We start from the raw sequence: 13527 nt of genomic DNA, 5'->3' as shown, positions 1-13527 counted from the left end.
TGGAAATGAAAGCTTGTAATGTGGGTAAACCAAAGAAAAGGCAAATAGGCTCAAAGGGGTTATCAAAGGAAAGAGTAATTTCATGGTAAGCTATTTGGCTAAAGTGGTAACAAAAATTGCCTTAATCATATTCATGTATACATGTATCAATGTGATCTTGAAAAGAAGCAACGCAAGTTTTAGAGAATCATAATCATGGAATAATGTCACACCAGAAAGAAATGATGAGACTGTAATAAATGTCAGTCTATCGGCTCAAAGTCTCACCAGCTTTTGTGTTCACCCTATTCAGTTACTACATCTTCAATGAAAATAACAAACTAGCTAATTCAACATATCTCACAGTACAAGGTAAAGTGAAAGAGAATAAGACATAAGTTGATATACTATTTCAGGTAACTCACAAATTAAGTTCTTACCAATTCAAAAATTTTCCAACAAACAGCTATTTCCACATCTAAATGATAATTAATCATGACTATGTTCAATGTAACTCAAGATCTCACATAGAATAAGCAATTTTCGAATCGAAAATTTTTACACATAACAGCATATTTGGCAAGCATGCATAGCTTATGAATCAAGAACAATTTCAACATCACGCATTTCAAAGCCGACAAGGCTCACCTAACATGTCGATATAACACACAAAAAATATGTAAAAACACAAAAAGAAAGCCGACAAGGCTCTAACATCTAGCAAAGCAATAGCCGGCAAAGCTCATCACCCCCAAACTTAATTCACACATTGTCCTCAATGTGTAAATAACAAGCTAGAGTAAAGTGGAATAAGGAAACCTCCCTGAATAGCCATTCATAAAGTGGAACCAATGCATTTGCTGGACTTATGATGAACGTGAGTCACTTGGATCAAAGACTTCTTTGCACATGAATTGTTCCAGAACCTGGGAGATCCAGAAATGGCTGGGATATCAAAAATTTCCTACAAAATAAATATATTAGTTCAACAATTTAATAACCAAAAGCATTAAAAGTAAATAAACAAAACAAGAGTTAAAACAGTTGGGCTGCCTCCCAACAAGCGCTTGGTTATAGTCCTTAGCTCGACTATAGGGCATCTTTATTTCGGATCTTTGAAAGGAATGGAAGATTTTTCATTAGCAAAATCACCTCCCAAATATGGTTTCAATCTGTGACCATTTACTTTGAAATTAGCCTTTCCTTCATCAAGAAGCTCAACCGCTCCATGTGGAAAATTTTTTACGATGGTGAAAGGAGCCGACCATCTAGAGCGGAGTTTTCCAGGGAATAACTGGAGTCGAGAATTGTACAGAAGAACTTGTTGCCCGACAAAAAAGTCCCGCCTCACAATGTGTTGATCATACCATCTCTTTGTCTTTTCTTTATAGAGACGTGCACTCTCATATGCATCAAGGCGGATTTCGTCAAGTTCATTCAGTTGGAGCAATCTCTTCTCACCGGCCAATTTTTCATCAAAATTCAAGGCTTTGATAGCCCAATAGGCCCGATGTTCGAGTTCGACTGGTATGATAGCTCGGGGAGTGCCATAGCGCGAGAAAATATTTTTCTTCAGAAAATTTACTACCACCCGAGCATCATTAGTAGGTAAAGCTACCGCTTCTACCCACTTTGACACGTAGTCTACAACCACCAATATGTATTGATTTGAAAATGAGGACGGAAATGGCCCCATAAAATCAATACCCCAAACATCAAATATCTCCACCTCCAATAAGGAATTCAATGGCATTTCATTACATTTGGAAATTTTACCAGTCCGTTGGCATCGATCACACTTAGAGACAAGTGTATAAGCATCCTTAAATAAGGTGGGCCAATAAAAACTAGATTGAAGGACCTTTGATTCAGTTTTTACAGCACCAAAGTGACCACCATATTGAGAAGAATGACACCGTTCAAGTATTTTCTCCATTTCCTCCTCCGGCACACATCTCCGGATAATTTGATTTAGACCCCGTTTGAATAACAAAGGATCTTCCCAGAAGTAATGCGTCACATCAGTGAAGAACCTCTTCCTTTGTTGATAAGAAAGATCTGGGGGTATGATGCCACTAACAAGATAGTTCACATGGTCTGCATACCATGGTGTATGATTGGCTTGTAAAATTTGCATGATTTGCAACAGCTGTTCATCAGGAAACACCTCATTGATTTCACCTTCCAAAACGTCTTTGGGTTGCTTGAGACGAGATAAATGATCAGCAAAGACATTTTCAGTTGCCTTTTTATCTCAAATCTCGAGGTCGAACTCCTGCAAAAGGAGTACCCATCTGATCAACCTCGGCTTGGCATCTTTCTTTGCCAACAAATATTTGATGGCCGAGTGGTCAGTGTAGACAATTACTTTGGAACCAATGAGGTATGATCAAAATTTATCAAATGGAAATACTACTGCTAGCATCTCCTTTTCAGTAGTAGCATAATTCAATTGTGCATCGGTCAAAGTTCGACTGGCCTAATAGATAACATGCAGGACTTTATCTCTCCTCTGCCCCAGAACTGCTCCAACAGCATAATCACTAGCATCGCACATCAACTCGAATGAAAGATTCCAATCTGGAGCTGCAATAATATGAGCCATGATAAGCTTTTCCTTCAGTACATTGAAAGCATTAAGGCATTCTTGAGAGAAATTAAAGGCTGTGTTCTTTTCAAGCAAGGAACAAAGAGGTTTTGTGATTTTTGAAAAGTCTTTAATAAACCTCCTGTAAAAGCCAGCATGTCCGAGAAAACTTCGAATTCCCTTTACTGTAGTTGGTGGAGGCAATTTTTCAATTACTTGAATTTTTGCCTTATCAACCTCTATGCCTTTCAAAGAAATTCGATGGCCAAGAACTATGCCTTTTTTGACCATGAAATGACACTTTTCCCAATTTAGAACCAAATTGGTCTCTTTACATCGTCTAAGTACCATCTCTAAATTATTAAGGCATCTATTAAATGAGGCACCGAAAACTGAAAAATCATCCATAAAAATCTCAATACTTTTCTCCACCATGTCGGAGAAAATCGCCATCATGCACCTTTGGAACGTAGCAGGTGCATTGCACAGGCCAAAGGGCATTCTCCTGTACGCAAAAGTACCATACAGGCATGTAAATGTTGTTTTCTCTTGATCTTCCGGAGCTATTGGAATTTGATTATAGCCCGAATACCCATCAAGAAAATAATAATGTAAATACCCTGCCAACCGCTCTAGCATTTGATCTATGAAAGGAAGAGGGAAGTGATCCTTTCTAGTTGCAGTATTTAACTTGCGGTAGTTAATACACACTCGCCAACCAGTCACCGGTCTAGTGGGTATGAGTTCATTGTCCTCATTTTTCACTACCGTTATGCCTCCTTTCTTAGGTACAACTTGAACAAGACTTACCCATGGACTATCAGAAATGGGATAGATAATGACTGCATCCAGTAATTTAACAACTTCCGCTCTCACCACTTCCTTCATATTCGGGTTTAACCGCCTTTGATGCTCGACTGTTGGCTTAAAGTCATTCTCCATCAGTATTTTGTGCATACAAAATGACGGACTGATTCCCCGAATATCATTTATCGTCCATCCAATTGCTTCCTTATGTTCTCGCAAGACTCAAAGTAGCTTCTCTACTTCTAGATCAGTTAAGGAATTGGAGATGATCACTGGAAGTGTGGATGATTCTCCTAAATAGGGGTACCTCAAATGAGGTGGAAGTGTTTTCAAATCAAGCGTAGGGGCTTTTTGATAGGATGGAAGAGGTATTGAAGATGTCTTTTCCAACTCCTTATAATATGGTAGCCTCTTGAAGGTGTGGAAAGGTGTAGCTTCCAAGTACTTTGTCATACCTTCAAAATCGGGGTCACCATCACTTATATCAGAAGAACTTACTAGGCATCTCTCAAGAGTGTCGTCAGAACTCCCATAAAGAGAGTCAGCAACCAAATGATCAATCATATCCACCTGAAAACAGTCATCTGGTTCTGACGGGTACTTTATGGATTTCAAGATGTTAAAAGTGACTTGCTCATCTTGTACCCTTAAAATGAGTTTACACTCCTGTACTTCAATCAAGGCTCGACCGATGGCAAGAAATGGTCGTCCCAGAATGATAAGGAATGATTATCTTCTTCCATGTCAAGTATAATGAAATCAGCAGAGAAGATGAACTTATCCACTCTTGCCAAGACATCCTCAACCACACCTCGAGGATATTTAATTGACCGATCGGCCAATTGCAATGATACCGTAGTAGCCTTTGCTTCTCCCATTCCCAACTTTTCAAAAATAGACAAGGGCATTAAGTTAATGCTCGCTCCGAGATCACACAAAGCTTTAGCAAAATTAAGATCCCCAATAGCACATGGAATAGTAAAGCTCCCTGGATCTTTGATTTTAGGAGGCAATTTGTTCTGGAGAATGGCGCTACACTCTTCCATCAACATCACCGTTTCATGCTCTACAAGTTTCCTTTTGTTAGAAAGGATATCTTTCATGAACTTTGTATAACTCGGCATTTGAGCCAGAGCATCTGCAAACGGAATGTTAATGTGTAGCTTTTTAAACACCTCCAAAAACTTACCAAATTGAATATCCAATTTATGCTTCTGGAGCCTTTGAGGAAAAGGAATAGAAGGTACATAGGCTTTGACTGGAATTGGAGTCTTTGATGTTAATGGCTCCTGTTCATCAGTCTTACCTTCTTCAACAACCTCTTTAGGCGCTTGCATCACCTCATTTTCAACGATTGGTTCTTTGTCAGCTCGAGCCTTTCGCTGTACTACCGTGGGTTTAGGCAATTGAATCCCACTCCTGGTAATAATGGCCTTTGCATTCTCTCTGGGATTTGTTTCAGTGTCACTGGGTAGAGCCCCTTGAGGCCTCTCAGAGAGAAGTTTTGCAATCTGGCCCACCTGCCTTTCCAAATTTTTCAACGAGGCATCATTGCGTTCTTGGTATTGCAATTGATGATTTGCTAACTTAGCAATGGCCTCTTCCAAACCTTCTTTCTTCTCTTGTAGTTTAGGATTTAACACATTCTAGTTATTCCCATAAGAGAAGTTAGGGTGATTACGCCATCCAGGGTTATAAGTTTGAGCGTAAGGATTGTATCCAGGGCGTTGAAAATTTTGTGTATATGCCAATTGCTCGGTGGATCCCGAACTACTGGCAATCAACGGACAACTTGAACTCAAATGATTAGCTCCGCACATTTCACAGATCGATGGGGATTGGACCTTATGAGCTGAATGAGAGCCAGATGACGAAGTAGAAAGTCCTTCTACTTTTCATGCTAGAAAGTCAATCTTTGATAACATAAGAGAGTATGCTTCACTCTCTCGAGCTCCACTAACTCCCACTTTAGCATGTCTATCTGGCCACATGGCACTCTGTTCACTCATCACCTCAAATAGCTCATACGCCTCTCGGATAAACTTTTGTTTTGGATAGATCCGTTTGACGATGAGTCAACATTTGAGCGGTAAGAAGGAGTTAACCCGACGTAGAAGTACTGGACTTGTTGTGGTAAAGTAATCCCATTGTTTGGGCACTTTCTTAGCATGTCCTTGAACCTCTCCCAAACCTCGTGAAAGGTTTCAAAGTCAAGTTGTTGGAAAGTGGTTATATCGTGCTTTAACTTGGCCATACGAGCAGGTGGAAAAAATTTAGTAGTGAATTTTTGTACCAACTCCACCCAACTCGTGATACTCCTCGAAGGTAGAGTGTTAATCCACTCTCTTGCCTTATCTTTCAGAGTATGCACGAATAACCTCATTCTTATAACCTCATCATTCACACCTTCATATGTGAAATTGCTAACAATTTCCATGAATCTCGCGATGTGAGCGTGTGGGTTTTCATCTATTCTACCATAGAATGATAAAGAATTGGAGAATAGATTAATGACATCCGGTCGTAGTTGAAATTTAGGATGTCCATATGATGGGTAAATGATACCCGCTTGGTTCTCAACAACAGGGCGGTTCAGAAAATCCCTAAACAACATATCTTCCTCATTGACTACAGGATTTTGAACCCTGCCCGCTTGATTATCAAAACCAGGCGGCACACCATCCCGAGGAGCTTGTTCATGTCGAATAAGAGGGTCCAGATGACCTTCTTGATGCTCCATGTCTCATTGTTGTCTTTTCAACTCGTTTTGTTCTCTAAGCCTCTTTCGGAAAGTCCCTTCGATTTCAGGATCAAATTCTAGAAGATTGAGACTTCGCGAACGATGCATAAACAATGAACGAGTTAGGAATTTGATAAAAACGAAGACAAAGTAACTTTTGGATTTAAAAGGGAGAATTTAAAACAAAAAGTAAAGTTCGTTAAAGTGATTGACAAATTAGTTGGTAATTTGATAAAAACACTCCCCGGCAACGACACCAAAAACTTGATCGGTAATAAATGGCACGCCGCAAGTGCACGGGTCGTGATCAAGTAGTATAATGGACCTTTTAAGTCCCAGTCGATCCCTCAGAGAGTGTTGTTTTCTATTACGAGTGTATTTGTTTCAAATTAACGAAAAAGATATACACATTTAAAAGTTTGATTTTAAAAACTATAAAAAGGCGAAAACTCGATTTCGATTTAAAATATTTAAATAATACTTAAAAAGTGGAAAAGTTTGATTTTAAAAGATGTTGGAATTTATGATTTCGCTTAACCCTTTTCAAGCCAATTATGCGTCGATGCAAATTACCAAAATATGTGGTTAGACCTGATTTTCCAAAATTAGTCAATAACCTCTGTCGAGCAATATCAACCCTAATTGCTTGGCATTAACATATTTCTATGTCGTTCTAAACCAAACAACTGCATTCAATTTTTGTGAAAATAACTCAAGGGGTCACATAGGGTAGGTATACATGTCTGGATACCTAAACGCGTATAGTCGAAACCATACAAACCTATGGTATTAATTATTTCGGTCTATTATGTGCAACTCTTTTTTAATAATTACACAACTACCTAACCACAACATCTATTGACGTCAAATAAATGTAGTAATCTCAAACATGATAATTAATACACCAATATTTTGATAACAAATGCATATGTAACAACATATAACACGATATTAATGAAAATAGGTTAAGCTAATACATAAATTCCAACATAAACTTGTTTAGTTCATCATTCTAACAAAATAACAAAGAAAAAAAGATATTATTAGACACAACATAAATATCCTAAAAATATCTAGCATAAAATAAGGATAAAATAATAAAAATGTTGACAAAAAAATCTCGAAATTGCAGATCAGGTCCTTCAACTTTCATTTAGTGCAATTTGGTCCTCAAATTTTGACTTTTATTACATTTAGGCCCTTCTATAATTGCACTTCAAGTCCTTTTCCTTCTCTTTTCGCTCGTTATACTTCTTTCCGGGGTTTTAGCCTACAAAAGTAACAATTACACAATTATAAATAGAAATCTACTCAATTTTATCAATAATAAAGTCCCAAAAAGTGCTAAATAAGTGTGTAAAAACACACTTATCAGCTGTCAAATATTTATACAAATATGTATAAAAAAGACATGATCGTATTAATTTTAGTGTGAATAAAAAAACTAATGAACATTATATTGATGAGATTTCAAATTACCAAACTGCTAGATGGATATCTGCGCCAGAAGCTATTTGGAGAATGTTTAGTTTTGATTTATTCGGCATATCTTCTTCTGTAATTTCTTTACAGTTACATGTTGAAGATGTTCAATTGGTTAATACAATGAAACTGATAATTTATCAGAAATTATAAATAAAGACTTTATCCAACGAACAATGTTAACTAAAATTTTTAAAATGAACATTTTCGATGAAAAGATACGGACTTTACTTTATAAATATTTTCCCACATACTTTGTATGGAATACATATTTGGTTGTTTGAAGCCCTAGGAAAAAGCAAAATGTTATTGGTAGAATAGTTGTTGCTAATCCATCTTGAGGGTGAAGATATTTTTTAAGAGTTTTACTAAATCATATTAATGGGCCAAAACGTTTTCAAGATTTTAAAACAGTTAATGGCGTTGTAGCACCTACTTATCGTCAAGCTGCATTTTTACATGGTCTAATAAGTGAAAATAATTATTGTGACATGTGTTTAACTGAGGCAATTTCTTATCAAATGTTGGATCACTGCATCGCCTTTTTGCTAATGTGCTAATTTTTGGTGGCCCTACAAATCTTAAAAATTTGTGGATTAAATTTAAAGTTTACATGATAGAAGATTATTTACATACAAATCTAATGAAATATAATGCTGAAATTAAAGCTCTACGGTGCATAAATTCATTCTTAAAAATTGTTGGTAAAAATATAAATGATTTTTGCTTGGCAGATTTTGACATTACTATAAATGATGTTGATTTTTTAGCGAATATGATTTTAGAAGAAAGTGCAAATGTTAATGTTCATTCTAACATGCATTTTACAAAATGTTTAAATAAATAATAACAATTTGCTTATGACAGAATTTTAGATTGTGTTTTAAACGATAAAATGGTGTTTTTTTTATTGACGATCCAAGAGGTATTGGTGAAATTTATTTGTACAAGGCATTGCTTGTTATTGTACAATCTCGACAACTCATTGCATTAGCAATGCATCATGTGGAGTAGCTGCTGCTTTATTGTTGGCTGGAATAACTAGTCATTCATGTTTTAAAACTCCACTTCAAACAAGTCCTGATATGTAATGTTCGGTAAGTAAACAATCTGCACTTGGTCAACTTTTAAAAATGACAAAGTTAATTGTGTGGAATGAAGCACCGATGGTTAATAAATATGCTTTTGAAACTTTGGATAAAATGTTAAAAGATGTTATTGAATATGCATTGCCATTTGGTGGAAAAGTGATTGTTTGTGAAGAATTTTTTCGATAAGTTTTGCCAATGGTACAAAGAGGAATAAAAGATGATATTATGAAAGCAAGTTTAGTCTTTTCATATTTGTAACAGTATTTTACACAACTGCCGTTAACTAAAAATATGAGAGACAGATTGGATCCTTCCTTCTGTGAATATTTACTCAAAATTGAAACGGAATTGAAAGAGAGCATATATGTCGCATGATTAAGCTTCCTTCAGATATCATGATAGATTTTGAAGTTGAATTTAAATCATTGAAAAAATTAATTAGCATTGTATTTTTGAATCTTCGCATTTCCGGTGATAATTTAAATACTATGATGAATATAATTATTTTAACTCCAAAAAATAAATATGTAGATATAATAAATAATATGTTAGTTAATGAAATTCTGGGAGATGCATATACATATTTAAGGTTTGATGAAGTAACTGATAAATCGAAAGGATTTATTCAAGAAACTTTTTTTGAATAGTCTAACTCCAAATGGTATACCTCCACATGAACTTGAGTTTAAAAGAAATTATTCTGTTATGTTGTTTAAAAATATTAATCCTTCAAAAGGTTTGTGTAATGAGACTAGACTTATTTGTCACGAATTTAAACAAAATGTTATTTTAGCTGAAATTGTAACCGGTGCATATAGTGGAAAAAAAGTATTTTTACCTAGAATTTCATTTATTCTACTTGAAGGAGATAAGCATTCGGTGCCCTTTCAAAGAACTCAATTTCTCATTCATCCTTGTTTTGCAATGACTATTAACAAAGTCCAAGGTCAAACATTATATTTTGTTGGACTATATTTTCCTGAACCTGTATTTTTACATGGTCAGCTATATGTTGCATTGTCCAGAGCAAAAATTAGACAGAATATAAAAGTTTTGATTAAGCCAGCAGACGAAAATAAATCACATACTTGTTGCACAAAAATTGTGGTCTATCTAGAAATTTTGAATTTAATACATACTATTTAGCAAGTCTAAAATTGCAAATTGTGCAACAATTAATCTGTCATCTTGTTGTTAGCCCAAAGAAGAGTTCAACAAAATAACAGTGAGCTACATAAGGTTAGTTATTTTCATATGTTATTTTTTGTTATGATTATATTTTGCTTGCTGATATGCTTAATTCTTCTTTTTCGTCATCTTTCTCAATTTAAAAAATTACTGCAAATTATTTATGCTTATTGAAAATAAATATGAATATTAAACCTATAAATTGATGAAGACAAAAACCATGCAAAATTGTCGTATTGTAATATCTAAACATATCCATTGTAATAGCTCATCTTAAATATACCACAATTTCAATTTGTTTGGGGTTTATAGTGGCTTCACCGTCCTTTTTTTCTTATATGAACACCAACAATATGACAAAATACCAAAAGAAAAAAAAAACAAAACAAAGACTTGTTATATAACATTTGAATAAGTGTATTCTTATTATGCATTACAATCAGGATGAGAGTGGGGATGAAGAAAATATTCATTGTAACAAAGATTCACTACCATCTTCCGTCTGTATATAGACATCCTATCAGATGAAATTGATTCTATTGGGTGCACTAGAACAAAGCATTCTATATATTTGAGTACGAATATTCTACAGTTTAGCTTGTAGAATAAATAGTTTTATGTTAGGCTAAATTGGTATGAGCAAAGAATTAAAATTATAATAAATAAAAAGCTATTTAAATGCTCACCCACTGTTTGTACATGGCAGATAAGGTATGATCTCTTGTTGCATTTGTTTAGTTCTGTGTTTCCTTATATCTTTTCTGGTGGAAAAGTCCGAATTTAGTAAAAATGTTTGGATTGAAGCAAGTGTTGCTCTTGCACGTACCATGACTTGATCTGGTAACCAAACACCATGGTTGCAGTCATATATTTAGAATTTTCATTCAAGAATATTCACCAGAAAAAGATACCAACAATTGCCTGGATATGAGCATTGAATTAATAAATACTTGCACTCCATCCATTTACGACCATTTATAGGCAATCTTCCATTCGCGTATTCTTCTAGTAGAGTTGCATCTATTTCACCCTTGGTGGTTCTCGTTTGCATATCAATTCGCCACCTCAACAAATGACCACACACCTCTTCAAATTTGAAGTCCATAATTGCATATTCTTTAGAAATGAGGGTACAACCATTATTAATGAGCTGCCTCAATGGCTTTAACTCCAGCTCAAAACCCTAATAGAATAAATACATATAAATTAGATTTATTGATATTAAGTATAAAATGAAATTGATTGTGATTGCTAGATTTTACTCACCGCAACATTTATATCATTTGTTGGATCCAATAACTTTTTCAGCATATCCCTTCTAGAGACATTGCCAATGCCATTGTCCCAATATGCACTATATAAAAAAAATTAAAATTAATGTTAGATAATATAATTTAGTGTGCAGTGAATGAATAAAAAAAATAGTATTTAAGCTAACAGAGTAGAATTAGATTTGTTAATCTAATTGATTCTTCAATATCCAATCTCTAATTGTGGTATACTTCTCCATCAGATAGCCTTCTAAAGGATAGCCCTTTGATGATGAAGACTGTATCTGTTTCCCCCTTTTTTCTTTTTCTTTTTTTCTCTTCTCAACTTTTCAAAACTTTCAATCTGTTGAGAGGTTGGCGTTTGCCTTAAATCGCTAGGAATTGGACTTGTATGGATATGAACATCTTCTTGCATTGAACCAATAATGGCTTTCATGTTTGATTCCCAGATAGATAATTTGTTCAATGTATTCATGTTTTGTTCATAGACGTAAGATTTCGTTGAACTTAAACTGGTATCAACATAGGATTGCATGCTCACGTAATTATCTTCTTGCCATTTTTGCTGCTGTTGAATTCCTGTTGGAATAATTGTTTTTGGCTGTCAATAATAGTATCCATATAAGAATGCATACTGGATTGCATGTAATTTTCTTGCTATTTTTTGTGTTGTTCAAACAGTTGGTTTTGATTCTGAAAGATTTCTTCCTTCAAGTTATGGCAGAGACCAGACACATCTGATATTACATATTGCTTATGCATTTCCAACATTTATTCCATTTGCTCTTCAGTTACATAGTTGGAAGCACCAAAAGCAAAAGCAGAACTAGGCCCCATTCCAGGTGAAGTTCTCGAAGTACTGGGAATGGGAATGGTCGTTTCTTGCACATAGATGTTGTCTGGGATTTGTTGTACTATATTGTCCAATTCTCCATTGACAATACCATCTAGGATGCATTGAAAGACCTCTATACCATGATGTTTGTAACTCTTTCTTCTGTGGGATATAACACTGCGGTTACCTTGATCTGTAATCATAATAAAATATCCTTGCTGAGTTTAATTTTTTTAAATAATTAAATGCAAATGTAAATTGTACATTCATAAAAGAAGTATATTATACCTCTTTAATAGCTAAAAATTGCTTAACCATTTTCTCAGTCAGTATTTTATTAGGTTTCCACTTGTACATTTGTCGACTCTGTGGTGTTTTGTGTCTTCGGCGTCCAAATTTTTTCCCAATCTCTTGAAATGCTTCATATATCCAATACTACAAGATAATTAAAAATAACTACTATCATTTGTTACAAAATAGTTTATACATAATTGATGAGTGTAATTCACTCATTAAACTAAAGCTTCTAAATCACGTTTTTTGATTTGTTCTTGGGCATTTTTGAATGTTTTGATGTGTGTGTTTTCGTGTTGTTTTGCAGTTTGGACAACTCTCAAGAAAACACCACTATTGAGAGCTTGTGATGAGCAAAAATAATGATCAATGAAATGGAGCATGAATAAGCAAGTGTTGAATAAGATTGGAGTGGAAAATAGGTTTGGAAAACAAAGTCAAGAGAAGCAAAGCAGTGGTACTGGTGCTACGGTGCCGAAAAAGGGGCGCCATGGCGCCCAAAAGAGATGAGTTCCTGCAGAATCACTGGCGCCAGACCTAGGCGCCATGGCACCCAATGAAGACCAAACCGAAGCTGAAACGCTGGCACCATGGCACCAGTTAACATTATAATCGTGGCGCCATGGCGCCATGCTTGGGCGCCGTGGCGCCAAATCCCGAAACACTAAAACCCTGATTTTTAATTATCTTTTCAGCCCAAAAATCATACCCTAACCATCGAGGACTCTTAGAAAATATAAATACCAAGATGAAGACAAAGAGATAGGGGTTAGACGGCTGAAGAGGCAAGAGAAAAAGAAGCACCAATTGAGAGAAGATTGACCCGATTTTGGAGAAGAAGCAGGCAGAAACTGAGAAATGAAGCAAGAAGATTGAGAAATAGAGCAGCAACTTGAGTTTTTTTCTATCTTTCTCTTATTCATGCACTCTAGTTTGTATTTCATTGCAATTTTATTCTCCATCATGAATAAACTTTTAAATCTAGGGTTTGATGTAACCTATTGGAGACATAATTTAATTTCTTTATAGTATTCCCTTTGATTTTTCCAGAATTTATTTGTATTGTTCTTACGTAATGTTTTCAGTTGCCAGATCACCAATTGAATGAATTGTTACTTTAAATTTGACGCTCGAGAGAGGAAAATTTAGGCGTGATCTAAGAACAATATAACTTAGATTTGTAGGTTTTGAGAGAGAGTGCAAATCTTTGAGGGTAAAACAAGGACCAAGTGCTTGATAATCTTTATATATTT

At 35.2% G+C, this 13527-nt stretch overlaps 1 protein-coding gene across 1 annotated transcript; it reads right to left on the bottom strand.

Annotated features, from left to right (window-relative positions):
• Positions 1-3595: 3595 nt before the first annotated feature.
• LOC111408350 lies at positions 3596-5382 on the bottom strand. Its single transcript, XM_023038118.1, has 3 exons — positions 5335-5382; positions 4063-5019; positions 3596-3943 (listed from the first exon to the last, which is right to left on the bottom strand). The coding sequence occupies exons 1-3, from the start codon at positions 5380-5382 to the stop codon at positions 3596-3598; spliced, it is 1353 nt and encodes a 450-aa protein (XP_022893886.1).
• Positions 5383-13527: the final 8145 nt, after the last annotated feature.

Source organism: Olea europaea, chromosome 13 (assembly GCF_002742605.1).
Source record: "Olea europaea var. sylvestris chromosome 13, O_europaea_v1, whole genome shotgun sequence".
NCBI classification, from domain to species: Eukaryota; Viridiplantae; Streptophyta; class Magnoliopsida; order Lamiales; family Oleaceae; genus Olea; species Olea europaea.
Note: the sequence above shows the minus strand (reverse complement) of the source record. Positions and strands in the feature narration are given on the sequence as shown.

Excerpts from the sequence above, each read along its gene's own strand:
- LOC111408350 (XM_023038118.1), bottom strand. The coding sequence starts at position 5,382 with ATGAGTGAACAGAGTGCCATGTGGCCAGATAGACATGCTAAAGTGGGA. Across the intron at positions 5,020-5,334 it reads ATAGACATGCTAAAGTGGGA|AATGTGTTAAATCCTAAACT; the intron begins GTTAGTGGAGCT and ends GGGAATAACTAG. Across the intron at positions 3,944-4,062 it reads ACGACCATTTCTTGCCATCG|GTGGATATGATTGATCATTT; the intron begins GTCGAGCCTTGA and ends GACTGTTTTCAG.